This window comes from Sander vitreus, unplaced genomic scaffold, assembly GCF_031162955.1.
Source record: "Sander vitreus isolate 19-12246 unplaced genomic scaffold, sanVit1 ctg214_0, whole genome shotgun sequence".
NCBI classification, from domain to species: Eukaryota; Metazoa; Chordata; class Actinopteri; order Perciformes; family Percidae; genus Sander; species Sander vitreus.
Window position 1 is genome coordinate 62,501 of NW_027595406.1, and position 17,500 is coordinate 80,000.

The window sequence follows — 17,500 nt, forward strand, 5'->3', positions numbered from 1 at the left end:
ATGCCTTTTTGTCGCCTTTTTGTTGCCTTTTTGATGCCTTTTTGTCGCCTTTTTGATGCCTTTTTGATGCCTTTTTGATGCGTTTTTGTTGCCTTTTTGTCGGCTTTTTGTCACCTTTTTGTTGTCTATATGTCGCCTTTTTGATGCCTTTTTGTCGCCTTTTTGTTGCCTTTTTGTTGCCTTTTTGTTGCCTTTTTGTTGCCTTTTTGTTGCCTTTTTGTTGCCTTTTTGTCGCCTTTTTGATGCCTTTTTGTCGCCTTTTTGATGCCTTTTTGTTGCCTTTTTGATGCCTTTTTGTCGCATTTTTGTCGCCTTTTTGTCGCATTTTTCTCAACTTTTTGTCGCATTTTTGTCGCATTTTTCTCAACTTTTTGTCGCCTTTTTGTCGCATTTTTCTCAACTTTTTGTCGCCTTTTTGTCGCCTTTTTGTCGCCTTTTTCTCTAACGTCAGAAACCTTGTCTGTTTGTTAGGATGAAACTCTGTCTCTGTCCTGTTATTGAATATAATATATAATATATAAAAGTAAAAGATATAAAGTCTCGTCTAGTTTCTGAGAGTTTAACGAGATGTTATTTGACGTGTTATTACACAACGCTTTAACTTTTAAAGACAGTTCAGAGCTGAAGTGAAGTCTGAGAAACGAGCTCTATCTTTAGCCTCCGTTAGCGATAACATATGCAGTTTTCTAGCGTCTAAGTTTTTGTTTTCGTGGTTTAATATAACGGAAGAAGTCGTTGGGATCCTTGGGAGGATTTCAACGCTCTGACTTCTGATTTATTTATGATTAGTGTCGAGCGTCGTGATCAGACGGACGCCGAAAACACAAACACAAGTTAAATATTCACTTTTATCTCTCCGACCAATCAGACGTCTCGCCTGTCAGTCAAAACACAAAGAAGAAGAATATAAACTAAATGAAACATTCATTTAGACTTTGAGACAAACAAGTCACGGAGAAACAACAAGAAACGGATCTGAAAACATCTCCACGTCTCTCTTTACATCCCAAATATTACATGTAATCAGTGAAAACCTCTACGGACCACGGCCTCAGACGTAGTCTTCACATCAGATGGGCCGAGGAGATAAAGAACGGAGAGCTGTGGGGAAGAGCAAAGCAGCGATAGACGTGGAAATGGTGCCTTTGTGTCGCCTTTGTGGCCATAAACGTAGCGTTTGAGCAGCTGAAGGTGGAACCGCGATGATTCAAACTGAAACACTGGAGGGAGAGCAGTTTGAACTAAAGTCCTTTAGTCGTCTAACCTCGACTGTAACGCGGTGTAACGGGCCAACAGGCTGTGTAACGGGCCAACAGGCTGTGTAACGGGCCAACAGGCTGTGTAACGGGCCAACAGGCTGTGTAACGGGCCAACAGGCTGTGTAACGGGCCAACAGGCTGTGTAACGCGGTGTAACGGGCCAACAGGCTGTGTAACGGGCCAACAGGCTGTGTAACGGTCGTGTAACGGGCCAACAGGCTGTGTAACGGGCCAACAGGCTGTGTAACGCGGTGTAACGGGCCAACAGGCTGTGTAACGGGCCAACAGGCTGTGTAACGGGCCAACAGGCTGTGTAACGGGCCAACAGACTGTGTAACAGGCCAACAGGCTGTGTAACGGCCAACAGGCTGTGTAACGGGCCAACAGACTGTGTAACGGGCCAACAGGCTGTGTAACGGGCCAACAGGCTGTGTAACGGTCGTATAGCGGGCCAACAGACTGTGTAGCGGTCGTGTAACGGGCCAACAGACTGTGTAACGGGCCAACAGGCTGTGTAATGGTCGTGTAACAGGCCAACAGGCTGTGTAATGGTCGTGTAACAGGCCAACAGGCTGTGTAATGGTCGTGTAACAGGCCAACAGGCTGTGTAACAGGCCAACAGGCTGTGTAACGGGCCAACAGGCTGTGTAACGGGCCAACAGACTGTGTAACGGGCCAACAGACTGTGTAACGGGCCAACAGGCTGTGTAATGGTCGTGTAACAGGCCAACAGGCTGTGTAACGGAAGTGTAACGGGCCAACAGGCTGTGTAACGGTCGTGTAACGGGCCAACAGGCTGTGTAACGGGCCAACAGGCTGTGTAACGGGCCAACAGGCTGTGTAACGGTCGTGTAACGGGCCAACAGGCTGTGTAACGGGCCAACAGGCTGTGTAACAGACCAACAGGCTGTGTAATGGTCGTGTAACAGGCCAACAGGCTGTGTAACGGGCCAACAGGCTGTGTAACGGGCCAACAGGCTGTGTAACGGTCGTGTAACGGGCCAACAGGCTGTGTAACGGTCGTGTAACGGGCCAACAGGCTGTGTAACGGGCCAACAGGCTGTGTAACGGTCGTGTAACGGGCCAACAGGCTGTGTAACGGGCCAACAGGCTGTGTAAAGGTCGTGTAACAGGCCAACAGTCTGTGTAAAGGTCGTGTAACGGGCCAACAGGCTGTGTAACGGGCCAACAGGCTGTGTAAAGGTCGTGTAACGGGCCAACAGGCTGTGTAACGGGCCAACAGGCTGTGTAACGGGCCAACAGGCTGTGTAACGGTCGTAACAGGGCCAACAGGCTGTGTAACGGGCCAACAGGCTGTGTAACGGTCGTGTAACGGGCCAACAGACTGTGTAACGGGCCAACAGGCTGTGTAAAGGTCGTGTAACAGGCCAACAGTCTGTGTAAAGGTCGTGTAACGGGCCAACAGGCTGTGTAACGGTCGTGTAACGGGCCAACAGACTGTGTAACGGGCCAACAGGCTGTGTAAAGGTCGTGTAACGGGCCAACAGGCTGTGTAACGGTCGTGTAACGGGCCAACAGGCTGTGTAACGGTCGTCTGTCTGCAGGATGATGGAGGTGAAGTGGAAATAAAGAAATGAAAATGGGGATGTATTGGGCACACATTGCGGAAACCGAAGAATTCCATCACACGCCCAGCGTGGTAGAGGGAGACCAGGAAACACCTGGAGCAGGAGTGTCACAGCGAGATGCTACAGATGGCAAGATCTGGAGAAGCTGAAGAACAGGACGAGGTCAGTGGCCCATGCTCCTTCTCGGATGAATGAGATGAAACAATGAGTCAGCAGATTAATGAAAACATTAAGCCCAGATGTTTGTCTGAACAGGTTGACTTTACACTTTGTCTCTTTATTTCTCTCTGTTTCTTCTGATTCAGCGAGGAGACAAAGCCTGTGATTGGAGGAGGAGTTCCTGGCCAATCAAACAGCAGATGGTTTCTCTTCCTGCTTTATCTCCAGTCTCAGCTGTCTGTTTCTCTCTGAACATACGTCTCCTCCTCCGCTCCGTCTTCATCATCAGAGCCTTCAAATCTGCAAAAAACTCTGCAGAACACGGGAGACAATCTGCACATTTTCTCAGTTTTCAGCGGGGTTTTTCCCGGTTGTTTTTTGGCCTTTTTTGTCACTTTTTAGTCTCCTTGTTGTCGCTTTCTTTGCCTTTATTTTTGCCTTTTCGTTGCATTTTTTCTCCCGACTTTTTGTTGCTTTTTCTACCTTCACATTTGTTGTTGTTGTGTCGATCGGCTCATCGATAACTCTGTAATGGTCTGCAGAATGTATCGTTGGACTGTTTAACATCCTGACTTTTATTGTTGTACTTTCTCACGTCCTTTGGCGACAGACAGCAGGAAATCTGCGTCTGTCTTTCTTTATGTGAAGGACATTGTAGGTTTTTTTGGGGGGTTGTAACCCCTCCAGCCCCGCTGTATGTAACTCCTCCGGTTGGACTTCTTCAGTAAGTTTTCTGAGTGTTATTAATCTATTTTCTGCTCTAGTTTTTACAAAGTTTCAGACACAGATATGGAGATAATAACGCTCCAAAATTATGTCAAATTACATTTGTGTGTTTTGTCGCCTTTTTTTCACCTTTTTGTCGCCTTCATTTCGCCTTTTATGCCTTTTTGTTGCCTTTTTTTGTCGCCTTTATTTCGCCTTTTTGTCACCTTTATTTCGCCTTTTTTCGCCTTTTTTCGCCTTTTTTTCACCTTTTTGTCGCCTTTATTTCACCTTTTTGATGCCTTTTTGTTGCCTTTTTGTCGCCTTTATTTCGCCTTTTTTGCCTTTTTGTTGCCTTTTTGTTGCCTTTTTTGCCTTTTTGTTGCCTTTATTTCGCCTTTTTGTCGCCTTTATTTCGCCTTTTTGTTGCCTTTTTGTTGCCTTTTTGTTGCCTTTTTTGCCTTTTTGTTGCCTTTATTTCGCCTTTTTGTCGCCTTTATTTCGCCTTTTTTGTTGCCTTTTTGTCGCATTTATTTAGCCTTTTTGTCGCCTTTATTTTCGCCTTTTTGTTGCCTTTTTTTGCCTTTTTATCGCCTTTTTGTCGCCTTTATTTTTGCCTTTTTTTTGCCTTTTATGTCGCCTTTTTGTCGCCTTTATTTCGCCTTTTTTCGCCTTTTTGTCACCTTTTTGTTGCCTTTTTGTCGTCTTTTTTTAGCCTTTTTCCGCCTTTTTTTACCTTTTTGTCGCCTTTTTTTAGCCTTTTTTTCGCCTTTTTGTCGCCTTTTATTTCGCCTTTTTGTCACCTTTATTTCGCCTTTTTTCGCCTTTTTTCGCCTTTTTGTTACCTTTTTGTCGCCTTTATTTCGCCTTTTTTTTCGCCTTTTTTGCCTTTTTAGCCTTTTTTGTCGCCTTTTTTTCGCCTTTATTTCGCCTTTTTGTCGCCTTTTTGTTGCCTTTTTGTCGCCTTTATTTCGCCTTTTTGTCGCCTTTTTGTCGCCTTTTTGTCGCCTTTTATTTCGCCTTTTTTCGCCTTTTTGTTGCCTTTATTTCGCCTTTTTTGTCGTCCTTTTTTGTTGCCTTTTTGTTGCCTTTTTTGCCTTTTTGTTGCCTTTATTTCGCCTTTTTGTCGCCTTTATTTCGCCTTTTTGTCGTCCTTTTTTGTCCCTTTTTGTCGCCTTTATTTTCGCCTTTTTGTCGCCTTTTTTTGCCTTTTTTGTCGCCTTTTTTGTCGCCTTTTTGTTACCTTTTTGTCGCCTTTTTTAGCCTTTTTTTCGCCTTTATTTTGCCTTTTTTTTGCCTTTTTCGCATTTTTGTCGCCTTTTTGTTGCCTTTTTTTAGCCTTTTTTCGCCTTTTTGTCGCCTTTATTTTGCCTTTTTGTCGCCTTTTGTATTTGCGCCTTTTTGTCGCCTTTATTTTCGTTGTCTTTTTTGTCGCCTTTTTTGTTACCTTTTTGTCGCCTTTTTGTCGCCTTTTATTATTTCGCCTTTTTTTGTCGCCTTTATTTCGCTTTTTTGTCGCCTTTATTTCGCCTTTTATTTCGCCTTTTTTGTCGTTGACTTTTGTCGCCTTTATAATATCATAAACGTTGTTTTTCAGCGGAGGAACGTCTGTCATGGCGGCTGGGAGAAGTGTTTGTATCACGCTGGCATTCACGCTCTTCGTCCCGCCGAGCGCCGCTCAGCACTTCCCCGGGGGTTCGGCGCCAGGGCGCGGCGTCTGCCAGCCGATTTCCATCCCGCTGTGCGCCGACATCGCCTACAACCGGACCGTCATGCCCAACCTCCTGGGCCACGGGCGCCAGGAGGACGCTGGGCTGGAGGTGCACCAGTTCTACCCGCTGGTGGCGGTGCGCTGCTCGCCGGAGCTGCTCTTCTTCCTGTGCTCGGTGTACGCGCCGGTGTGCACGGTCCTGGAGCGCGCCATCCCGCCCTGCAGGTATGGACCTGTAGCATGTTCCCCTCAGGGTTACAGAAATGGTTTAACCCTACTGCTCAGCAGCCAATGGGAACGTAGGACTCTCACCTTTTCAAACTGGAAAAGTGGCCACATGGCTCAAAATCACACATACACACACACACACACACACACACACACAGAGACACACACACACACAGAGACACACACACACACACACACACACACACACACACACACACACACACACACACACACACACACACACACATAGACACACACAGACACACACACAGACACACACACACAGACACACACACACACACACACACACACACACACACACACACACACACACACACACACACACACACACACACACACACACACACACACACACACACACACACACACACACACACACACACACACACACACACACACACACACACAGACACACACACACACACACACACACACACACACACACACTATGTGTTGTCAACGTGTTAGAAATCACGTATATTTGACCTGGTTGGCTTTCCGTACTCAGGGCGCTGTGTGAGCGCGCTCGCCGCGGCTGCGAGCCGCTCATGAACACGTTCGGCTTCCAGTGGCCCGAGACGCTGCGTTGCTGGAACTTCCCGGTGCACGGCGCCGGAGAGATCTGCGTGGGACAGAACACCACCGTCACTCGCAGCGACACGCCCGACCCCAGCCCCGGCATCGAACCGCCGACCGACATGACAGACCCGCCATTCACCTGCCCCCCGCAGCTCAGGGTGAGCACCTAAACATAGTCAAGTTTTTTTTTTACCTTACCTTTATTTCTGTGTAATATTCTCCCAGGTACCTTACCTTACCTTTATTTCTGTGTAATATTCTCCCAGGTACCTTACCTTACCTTTATTTCTGTGTAATATTCTCCCAGGTACCTTACCTTACCTTTATTTCTGTGTAATATTCTCCCAGGTACCTTACCTTAATTTCTGTGTAATATTCTCCCAGGTGCCTTACCTTTATTTCTGTGTAATATTCTCCCAGGTACCTTACCTTAATTTCTGTGTAATATTCTCCCAGGTACCTTACCTTACCTTTATTTCTGTGTAATATTCTCCCAGGTACCTTACCTTACCTTTATTTCTGTGTAATATTCTCCCAGGTACCTTACCTTACCTTTATTTCTGTGTAATATTCTCCCAGGTACCTTACCTTACCTTTATTTCTGTGTAATATTCTCCCAGGTACCTTACCTTACTCGTGTATCCCAGGCACCTTACCTTACCTTTATTTCTGTGTAATATTCTCCCAGGCCTTACCTTACCTGTACCTTACCTTTATTTCTGTGTAATATTCTCCCAGGTACCTTACCTTTATTTCTGTGTAATATTCTCCCAGGTACCTTACCTTTATTTCTGTGTAATATTCTCCCAGGTACCTTACCTTTATTTCTGTGTAATATTCTCCCAGGTGCCTTACCTTTATTTCTGTGTAATATTCTCCCAGGTACCTTACCTTAATTTCTGTGTAATATTCTCCCAGGTACCTTACCTTACCTTACCTTTATTTCTGTGTAATATTCTCCCAGGGTACCTTACCTTACCTTTATTTCTGTGTAATATTCTCCCAGGTACCTTACCTTTATTTCTGTGTAATATTCTCCCAGGTACCTTACCTTACCTTTATTTCTGTGTAATATTCTCCCAGGTGCCTTACCTTTATTTCTGTGTAATATTCTCCCAGGTACCTTACCTTACCTTTATTTCTGTGTAATATTCTCCCAGGTGCCCCCCTGTCTCGGCCACCACTTCCTGGGTGCCCGGGACTGCGGCGCCCCCTGTGATGCCTCCGCCCACGGCGGTCTGATGGATTTCGACGCGGCGGACCTAACGTTTCTGCGGCGCTGCGTGGGCGTCTGCTCGGCGCTGAGCTGCGTCAGCTCGCTGTTCGCCGTGCTCAGCTTCCTGTTGGAGCCGCGGCGCTTCAGATACCCCGAGAGGCCGGTCGGCTTCCTGTCCGGCTGCTGCTTCATGGTGGCGGCGGCGTACCTGGCCGGCTTCCTGCTGGGAGACACGGCCGCCTGTATCACCGATCGGCCCAGGTACGTGCTGATGGCGGCGTAGTCTACGTGGTACGTGCTGATGGCGGCGTAGTCTACGTGGTACGTGCTGACGGCGGCGTAGTCTACGTGGTACGTGCTGATGGCGGCGTAGTCTACGTGGTACGTGCTGATGGCGGCGTAGTCTACGTGCTGATGGCGGCGTGGTCTCGTGGTACGTGCTGACGGCGGCGTAGTCTACGTGGTACGTGCTGATGGCGGCGTAGTCTACGTGCTGATGGCGGCATAGTCTACGTGCTGATGGCGGCGTAGTCTACGTGGTACGTGCTGATGGCGGCGTAGTCTACGTGCTGATGGCGGCGTAGTCTACGTGGTACGTGCTGATGGCGGCGTAGTCTACGTGGTACGTGCTGATGGCGGCGTAGTCTACGTGGTACGTGCTGATGGCGGCGTAGTCTACGTGCTGATGGCGGCGTAGTCTACGTGCTGATGGCGGCGTAGTCTACGTGCTGATGGCGGCGTAGTCTACGTGCTGATGGCGGCGTAGTCTCACGTGTGCTGATGGCGGCGAGTCTCACGTGGCACGTGCTGATGGCGGCGTAGTCTCGTGGTACGTGCTGATGGCGGCGTAGTCTACGTGGTACGTGCTGATGGCGGCGTAGTCTGCACGTGCTGATGGCGGCGTAGTCTCGTGCTGATGGCGGCGTAGTCTACGTGCTGATGGCGGCGTAGTCTCACGTGCTGATGGCGGCGTAGTCTACGTGCTGATGGCGCGTAGCACGTGCTGATGGCGGCGTAGTCTACGTGCTGATGGCGGCGTAGTCTACGTGGTACGTGCTGATGGCGGCGTAGTCTACGTGCTGATGGCGGCGTAGTCTACGTGCTGATGGCGGCGTAGTCTACGTGCTCCTATAAACCCATATATTAATAATGTCACTCTGGTTTGAACAGCGGCAGCTTGAAGACGGTTGCCCAGGGAACCAGGATGGACCTCTGCACCCTCCTCTTCGTGGTGGTCTACTTCTTCGGCACGGCGAGCGCGGCGTGGTGGCTGATCCTGTCGCTCAGCTGCTTCCTGTCGGCCGCCATGGCGTGGGGCGGCGAGGCGGTGGAGGCCAGGGCGCCGTGCTTCCACCTGTTAGCGTGGGCTCTGCCCGCGGTCCAAACCCTCGCCGTCCTGGCCACGGGGCAGGTGGAAGGAGACGTGATAACGGGCGTCTGCTACGTGGGCGTCCACAGCGTGACGGCGCTGCGGCGCTTCATCCTGGCACCGCTGCTTGGCTACCTCTGCGTGGGCGCCGCCCTCCTGCTGGCGGGCTTCGCCTCGCTCTTCAGGATCCGCGCGGCCGTGAAGCGCGGCGGCGGCGAGACGGAGCGGCTAGAGAGACTGATGGTGAGGATGGGCGTGTTCGGCGTGCTGTACGCGGCGCCCGCCGGCGCCCTGCTGGCCTGCGGCCTGTACGAACAGGCCCTCCGGCCGCAGTGGGAGGGGGCGTGGCGCAGGAGGACGTGCAGACGCTTCGGCGTGCCGTGCCCGGTCGGGACGGTGACCCCGGCGGCGCCGAGCTTCAGCGTGTTCGTCATCAAATACCTGATGAGCCTGAGCACGGGGATCGGGTCGGGACTCTGGGTCTGCTCCGGGAAAACGCTGCAGACGTGGCGCCGCTTTTACACGAGACTCAGGGAGGGAGGGGGGGAGACCACGGTGTAGAGGGGGGAATAAGAGAGGAACATCCTCCTCCTCCTCCTCCTGTCACAATAAGAGAGGAACATCCACCTCCTCCTCCTCCTGTCACAATAAGAGAGGAACATCCTCCTCCTGTCACAATAAGAGAGGAACATCCTCCTCCTCCTCCTGTCACAATAAGAGAGGAACATCCTCCTCCTCCTCCTGTCACAATAAGAGAGGAACATCCTCCTCCTCCTCCTCCTGTCACAATAAGAGAGGAACATCCTCCTCCTCCTCCTGTCACAATAAGAGGAACATCCTCCTCTCCTGTCACAATGAGAGGAACATCCTCCTCCTCCTCCTGTCACAATAAGAGGAACATCCTCCTCCTGTCACAATAAGAGGAACATCCACCTCCTCCTCCTGTCACAATAAGAGAGGAACATCCACCTCCTGTCACAATAAGAGAGGAACATCCACCTCCTCCTCCTGTCACAATAAGAGAGGAACATCCTCCTCCTCCTCCTGTCACAATAAGAGAGGAACATCCTCCTCCTCCTCCTGTCACAATAAGAGAGGAACATCCACCTCCTGTCACAATAAGAGAGGAACATCCACCTCCTCCTCCTGTCACAATAAGAGAGGAACATCCACCTCCTCCTCCTGTCACAATAAGAGAGGAACATCCACCTCCTGTCACAATAAGAGGAACATCCACTCCTCCTCCTCCTGTCACAATAAGAGAGGAACATCCATCCTCCTCCTCCTGTCACAATAAGAGGGACATCCACCTCCTCCTCCTCCTGTCACAATAAGAGAGGAACATCCTCCTCCCCTCCTCCTGTCACAATAAGAGAGGAACATCCACCTCCTCCTCCTGTCACAATAAGAGAGGAACATCCACCTCCTCCTCCTCCTGTCACAATAAGAGAGGAACATCCACCTCCTCCTCCTCCTGTCACAATAAGAGGAACATCCACCTCCTCCTCCTGTCACAATAAGAGGAACATCCTCCTCCTCCTGTCACAATAAGAGGAACATCCATCCTCCTCCTCCTGTCACAATAAGAGAGGAACATCCACCTCCTCCTCCTCCTGTCACAATAAGAGGAACATCCACCTCCTCCTCCTCCTGTCACAATAAGAGACGAACATCCTCCTCCTCCTCCTCCTGTCACAATAAGAGAGAACATCCACCTCCTCCTCCTGTCACAATAAGAGAACATCCTCCTCCTCCTCCTGTCACAATAAGAGAGGAACATCCACCTCCTCCTCCTCCTGTCACAATAAGAGAGGAACATCCTCCTCCTCCTCCTGTCACAATAAGAGAGGAACATCCACCTCCTCCTGTCACAATAAGAGAGAACATCCTCCTCCTCCTCCTGTCACAATAAGAGAGAACATCCACCCCCTCCTCCTCCTGTCACAATAAGAGAGGAACATCCACCTCCTCCTCCTCCTGTCACAATAAGAGGAACATCCTCCTCCTCCTCCTGTCACAATAAGAGAGAACATCCTCCTCCTCCTCCTGTCACAATAAGAGAGGAACATCCACCTCCTCCTCCTGTCACAATAAGAGAGGAACATCCACCTCCTGTCACAATAAGAGAGGAACATCCACCTCCTCCTCCTCCTGTCACAATAAGAGAGGAACATCCACCTCCTCCTCCTCCTGTCACAATAAGAGAGGAACATCCACCTCCTGTCACAATAAGAGGAACATCCACCTCCTGTCACAATAAGAGAGGAACATCCTCCTCCTCCTCCTGTCACAATAAGAGACGAACATCCACCTCCTGTCACAATAAGAGGAACATCCACCTCCTGTCACAATAAGAGGAACATCCACCTCCTCCTCCTGTCACAATAAGAGAGGAACATCCACCTCCTGTCACAATAAGAGAGGAACATCCACCTCCTCCTCCTGTCACAATAAGAGAGGAACATCCTCCTCCTCCTCCTCCTGTCACAATAAGAGAGGAACATCCACCTCCTCCTCCTGTCACAATAAGAGAGGAACATCCTCCTCCTCCTCCTGTCACAATAAGAGAGGAACATCCTCCTCCTGTCACAATAAGAGAGAACATCCTCCTCCTCCTCCTGTCACAATAAGAGAGAACATCCTCCTCCTCCTCCTGTCACAATAAGAGAGGGACATCCTCCTCCTCCTCCTCCTGTCACAATAAGAGGAACATCCACCTCCTCCTCCTGTCACAATAAGAGAGAACATCCACCTCCTCCTCCTCCTGTCACAATAAGAGAGGAACATCCACCTCCTCCTCCTGTCACAATAAGAGAGGAACATCCACCTCCTCCTCCTCCTGTCACAATAAGAGAGGAACATCCACCTCCTCCTCCTCCTGTCACAATAAGAGGAACATCCACCTCCTCCTCCTGTCACAATAAGAACATTGTAAACTCCTTTAAAGATGGAAGCTGTGATCATCAAACTGTAGAAATGCCGTTGACTTGTGTCATGTTTAGTTTTGTCTCTTTCACAATAAAAGCATCAAGTTTCTGTGACTCCAGGATGGATGGATTGGGGGGGGGGGGGGGTATCTTTTTCTAATTGTTTTAGTTTTACGTTTAATAACATCCAAACCATAATATTTAATACATTCTTTTTTTTATTTATATACTACATATATAAAAATATATATATATTTTTTTTTACATAATGCTATAAACAAGGATTCCGGTTAAAAACATTAGCACAAATAAATAAAAAATAATTTATAAAAAGCTAGTAACGAATATTAATTTATTAAATAAAGGATAAAGTACATATAAATAAATAAAATAAATAAAAAACAGGATGTACTGGGTACGCAAATAACGTCTCATTGACGTAATCACGTAAAGGCAGAGTCCGTTACGCCAGCTGACGTTACCTAATGTTGTCATGTCGCTGTTGTGCTGCGGGGTCTTTGGAGGATAGCAGCTTCTGCTCAGACTGGGGGGCTTAAAAGTACGTACTTTTACTTTTTTGCCGCGCGGACAGAAGATACTCTCGCTCTCTCTCACGTGAGCCGGCCGGAGAGTTCACCAACATTTAATTAATTTAACAGCAAGAGGAAGGATACGTCAGCCAGAAGCTAACGTTGCTAACTGGCTGCTAGCAGCTAACTGGCTGTTAGCAGCTTAGCTTGGTTAGTTAGGTTGGTAAATGTAGCTTTAGCTTCCTGTTAGCAACAATACAAAGAAGAAATTTACTATAAATACTAACCTGAAAGGTGAAATGACTCTGTGTGTGTGCCTGAGGCCAGAGTATAGAGGTATCTGAGCTACAACTGTAAGCCGGATCCCCGTTAAGAATTGCTGTTATTTAAAAGTTTACTGCCTAAATGAAAATGTACATACATGGCAAAATAAATGTTTTATCTTGTATGAATACGTAGGATGTTCTGCTAGATTCGGCAGACAAATAATCCACAAATGTTAATGTAGAAAGCAGGAATATGTACGTTTCGTCCTCCCAGCTAGCGTCAGGCTGCGTATGCGATAGAGCGGCGCTGCGTTTAAAAACCTCCTGTTTTTGAATGGAGTTTGGTTGGGCGATCTTCTCATATCTCCGGCTTTATATTTCCCGCTGGTTATATATATTTACTGTTCAATGACAAGCTGTGTGTATTACAGATGAAATGATTTGACAAGTCAACAGTTTCAGTGTAACAACTATTAAGCTCTAATTTATTTGTGTGTGTGTGTCTCTTTGTGTGTTTGTCTTCCTGTGTGTGTCTTTGTGTGTGTGTATGTCTTCCCGTGTGTGTGTGTGTGTGTCTTTTTGTGTGTTTGTCTTCCCGTGTGTGTGTGTGTGTGTGTGTGTCTTCCCGTGTGTGTGTGTGTCTTCCCGTGTGTGTGTGTGTTTTCCCGTGTGTGTGTGTGTGTGTCTTCCCGTGTGTGTGTGTGTTTTCCCGTGTGTGTGTGTGTGTGTGTGTGTGTGTCTTCCCGTGTGTGTGTGTGTCTTCCTGTGTGTGTGTCTTCCCGTGTGTGTGTGTGTGTGTGTGTGTGTGTCTTTGTGTGTGTGTGTCTTCCCGTGTGTGTGTGTGTGTCTTCCCGTGTGTGTGTGTGTGTGTCTTCCTGTGTGTGTGTCTTCCCGTGTGTGTGTGTGTGTGTGTGTGTGTGTGTGTGTGTGTGTGTGTGTGTGTGTGTGTGTCTTCCCGTGTGTGTGTGTGTGTCTCTGTCAGTCTGTCTGTGTGTGTGTGTGTGTCTGTGTCTGTCTGTCTGTGTCTGTCTGTCTGTGTGTGTGTCTCTGTCAGTCTGTCTGTGTGTGTGTCTGTCTGTCTGTCTGTGTGTGTGTCTGTCTGTCTGTGTGTGTGTCTCTGTCTGTCTGTCTGTCTGTGTGTCTCTGTCTGTCTGTCTGTCTGTCTATCATATCATATCATATCTTAGAGGGAGGTTGGTATGGTAACCGTCTTATATTTATTATATTATTATCTCCTAACAGCAGCCAGATGGGATAGTTCCAGTATTTTTTGGGTGTTTTTGGCCTGACTTTGTTTTGTTTTGTCTTCAGCATGGCGTCTTCCTTTAAAATCCCCAAAAAGAAAGGCTCTGACTCCGCCCCCCTGCACACGTCACCGCTGTCCCGCCTCCAGAGCTCCGCCCCTGAATTTAAGGTGGTATTACTAACTAACTAAGTAACTAGCTGTTGGTTCTTTTAAGGTGGTATATATGTGATCGTCCGTTTTGTTTTGTCTGAACAGAGTTACGGGCATCAGTCCGGCAGAGGCAGAGGTGGCAGGATGCATGCTGGGAGTGCTCTGGGCTCGTCAGCGGGCAGACAGAGGTGTGTAGAGCGCCCCCTACAGGCCACACTGTGCATCACATCAACACATAACAGCACAGCACAGTAAGAGTGTCTATGTAAAGAATAAATGTCAAACGTGCGTCCAGCGCGCCTCTCTTCAGGGACGTGGTCCAATCACTGCTGGGGCTCCACGTCCCCGACACACGAGCAGCAACGGCCAATCACAGCCGAGGCTGGAGCAGCCAATCGCAGCCGGGACAGAGAGCCGAGTCGTCATCCAGCTGCTTCTCAAACGGGTGAGGTTTGATCACAGAAACTACCGCCTCTCCCCGTCGACCTCTAGTATCAATATGGCGGCGATATTGGAGGGTTACAACAACATATTTACACAATGAGATTTAGATCAATAATCATCATAATGTGGATATAATAGCTAAAGCGGGATAGATAATAGAACAGCTACAACAGTCTGGGGAGTTCAAAATATGACCTCGCGTTACTGTAACGCAGCCATTAAAACCATCACGATATCAATATATATCAATATATTGCCCAGCCCATTTTTTCAGATGTTTTTGTCACTTTTTCTGCCTTTTTGACATTTTTTTCTCCTACATTTTTAAACATTCCTTCATAAACGTGTCTTTACATGCAACAATATTGACTAAAACACCCGAATCCAATGAAAGTAGTGAGCTGATCATGTATTTAAGTGGTGAAGAGCGCTGTAGGAACCATCCAGTTAGTTAGAAACCCACATTTCTGATATAGAAACTGTGGGTGCGTGGGAGCCTGGGTGCGTGGGAGCCTGGGTGCGTGGGAGCCTGGGAGCCTGGGTGCCTGGGAGCCTGGGTGCGTGGGAGCCTGGGTGCGTGGGAGCCTGGGTGCGTGGGTGCCTGGGTGCGTGGGTGCCTGGGTGCGTGGGAGCCTGGGTGCCTGGGTGCCTGGGGTGCGTGGGAGCCTGGGTGCCTGGGTGCGTGGGTGCCTGGGAGCCTGGGTGCCTGGGTGCGTGGGAGCCTGGGTGCGTGGGTGCCTGGGTGCGTGGGAGCCTGGGTGCGTGGGAGCCTGGGTGCGTGGGAGCCTGGGAGCCTGGGTGCCTGGGAACGTGGGTGCCTGTGTGCGTGGGAGCCTGTGTGCGTGGGAGCCTGGGTGCGTGGGAGCCTGGGTGCGTGGGAGCCTGGGTGCGTGGGTGCCTGGGTGCGTGGGTGCGTGGGAGCCTGGGTGCGTGGGAGCCTGGGAATGTGGGAGCCTGGGTGCGTGGGAGCCTGGGTGCGTGGGAGCCTGGGTGCCTGGGTGCGTGGGAGCCTGGGTGCGTGGGAGCCTGGGTGCGTGGGAGCGTGGGAGCCTGGGTGCGTGGGAGCCTGGGAACGTGGGAGCCTGGGTGCGTGGGAGCCTGGAGTGCGTGGGAGCCTGGGTGCCTGGGTGCGTGGGAGCCTGGGTGCGTGGGAGCCTGGGTGCCTGGGAACGTGGGAGCCTGGGTGCCTGGGAGCGTGGGAGCCTGGGTGCATGGGAGCGTGGGAGCCTGGGTGCCTGGGTGCGTGGGAGCCTGGGTGCGTGGGAGCGTGGGTGCCTGGGTGCGTGGGAGCCTGGGTGCGTGGGAGCCTGGGTGCGTGGGAGCCTGGGTGCCTGGGTGCGTGGGAGCCTGGGTGCGTGGGAGCCTGGGTGCCTGGGAACGTGGGTGCCTGGGTGCGTGGGAGCCTGGGTGCGTGGGAGCCTGGGTGCCTGGGTGCGTAGGAGCCTGGGAGCCTGGGAGCGTGGGTGCGTGGGAGCGTCTTTTTTATCATTTCTTTGGCGCTTTATTGCTGCCATCATGGGATGTTTTAAAGGACCCTTCCAGGAGTTGCGTCTGGATGTTTCTGCCTTTTATTCTGCAGGACAGCTGACGATGAGAGAGGGGGAATAACAGAGAAATATCCGTGACTACAGCATGTGGGAAGTGTGTTTTAACTGCAGTTGTGTGTCCGTCCACCAGATGGCGTCCTAAGAGAGCGTCAGACCGCCTGCTGCAGCCGGCCGTCCCGTCTCCTCCCCAGAAGAAGAGAAGTGACCTCTGTGGTAACGTTTTAAACATTTCAGACTCTTTAAAGCTCCGTCAGTCACACGGCTGTGAGATGTTTGACTCCTTAATGTTTCCCTCTGAAAGCTCAAAGCGTCTCCGTGGAGGCACCGGACTCTCTGGCAGAGCTGCGCAGTGACGGGCATGCTGGGAGTCTGGCTTCTCCGGCGTGGAGGAGAGGTGATGCTGCCAAGCCGAAGGTAAAGAACCAGGAAGATAGAAAGAGACAACAGTCAAACACATTCAGGGAGGATCACCACTTTACTGTCGCTTTATTGACGCTTTTTGGGCTTTTTTTTTAACACTTTAATGTCCTTTTTGTCACTTTTTCAGTGTTCTTTTTGATGCTTCTTTGTCGTGTTTGTTTCAGGGCAACGCAGGAGAGAGCTCGCCTCCCTCCGGCTCAGAGACGACCTCAGAAGACGACTTTGTGTCTCCGCCCAGAACCAGGAACGCACGGAGGGCGCCACTGGGAGGGGGGCGGGGCCTGGACAGGACGGCGTGGCTCGCCGCCAGCAGGAACGTGAAGAAAGTGACTCCGACAGAACCCAGTGAGTGACAGTTTAAGTTAGTCGTCTCTTCACTGTAGGACGTGTTGTCCTCTCTTTACTGTAGGCCGTGTTGTCCTCTCTTTACTGTAGGCCGTGTTGTCCTCTCTTTACTGTAGGCCGTGTTGTCTCTTTACTGTAGGTTGTGTTGTCCTCTCTTTACTGTAGGCCGTGTTGTCTCTTTACTGTAGGCCGTGTTGTCTCTTTACTGTAGGTTGTGTTGTCCTCTCTTTACTGTAGGCCGTGTTGTCCTCTCTTTACTGTAGGCCGTGTTGTCCTCTCTTTACTGTAGGCCGTGTTGTCCTCTCTTTACTGTAGGACGTGTTGTCTCTTTACTGTAGGACGTGTCCTCTCTTTACTGTAGGCCGTGTTGTCCTCTCTTTACTGTAGGCCGTGTTGTCTCTTTACTGTAGGCCGTGTCGTCTCTTTACTGTAGGACGTGTCCTCTCTTTACTGTAGGACGTGTCCTCTCTTTACTGTAGGCTGTGTTGTCCTCTCTTTACTGTAGGCCGTGTTGTCCTCTCTTTACTGTAGGCCGTGTTGTCCTCTCTTTACTGTAGGACGTGTCCTCTCTTTACTGTAGGCCGTGTTGTCCTCTCTTTACTGTAGGCTGTACATTTTTTAGGCCTTTTTTTTTACCTTCTTTGAAGCTTTTCTGATGTTTTTGGGTGTTTTTAAACAGAACAAACTGATTATCAGTCTTCTGATTGTTATTCTGATCCTCTTTCCTTCTGTAGTCGTTCTGTCCAGTGAAGAAGAGGAGGAGGAGGAAGGAGACGGAGGAAAGAGGAC

At 49.9% G+C, this 17,500-nt stretch overlaps 2 protein-coding genes across 7 annotated transcripts in view; both read left to right on the plus strand.

Moving 5' to 3' along the window:
• The first annotated feature begins 5,316 nt into the window (after positions 1-5,316).
• On the plus strand, positions 5,317-9,397 carry LOC144513303 (frizzled-7-B-like). Its single transcript, XM_078244336.1, has 4 exons — positions 5,317-5,648; positions 6,181-6,409; positions 7,412-7,728; positions 8,638-9,397. The coding sequence occupies exons 1-4, from the start codon at positions 5,326-5,328 to the stop codon at positions 9,395-9,397; spliced, it is 1,629 nt and encodes a 542-aa protein (XP_078100462.1). The 5' UTR covers positions 5,317-5,325.
• Positions 9,398-12,287: 2,890 nt separating this feature from the next.
• The window catches only part of LOC144513317 (sentrin-specific protease 7-like), a 27,823-nt gene continuing 22,610 nt past the window's right edge, over positions 12,288-17,500 (plus strand). For 2 of the 6 annotated variants that reach the window (XM_078244357.1, XM_078244359.1), the window contains exons 1-8: positions 12,288-12,512; positions 13,871-13,973; positions 14,061-14,143; positions 14,251-14,400; positions 16,077-16,159; positions 16,248-16,360; positions 16,531-16,711; positions 17,446-17,500. The exon at positions 17,446-17,500 is cut by the window's right edge and continues 25 nt beyond it. In XM_078244357.1, the coding sequence (XP_078100483.1) occupies positions 13,872-13,973; positions 14,061-14,143; positions 14,251-14,400; positions 16,077-16,159; positions 16,248-16,360; positions 16,531-16,711; positions 17,446-17,500 (767 nt within the window). In that variant the 5' untranslated portion in view covers positions 12,288-12,512; position 13,871. The remainder of the gene's footprint in view (positions 12,513-13,870; positions 13,974-14,060; positions 14,144-14,250; positions 14,401-16,076; positions 16,160-16,247; positions 16,361-16,530; positions 16,712-17,445) is intronic. The other 4 variants (XM_078244356.1, XM_078244354.1, XM_078244358.1 and 1 more) reach the window with 3 other exon arrangements.

Coding starts and splice junctions, on each gene's coding strand:
- LOC144513303 (XM_078244336.1), top strand. CDS start 5,326: ATGGCGGCTGGGAGAAGTGTTTGTATCACGCTGGCATTCACGCTCTTC. Junction 5,649..6,180: donor CGCGCCATCCCGCCCTGCAG/GTATGGACCTGT, acceptor TTCCGTACTCAG/GGCGCTGTGTGAGCGCGCTC. Junction 7,729..8,637: donor TGTATCACCGATCGGCCCAG/GTACGTGCTGAT, acceptor TGGTTTGAACAG/CGGCAGCTTGAAGACGGTTG.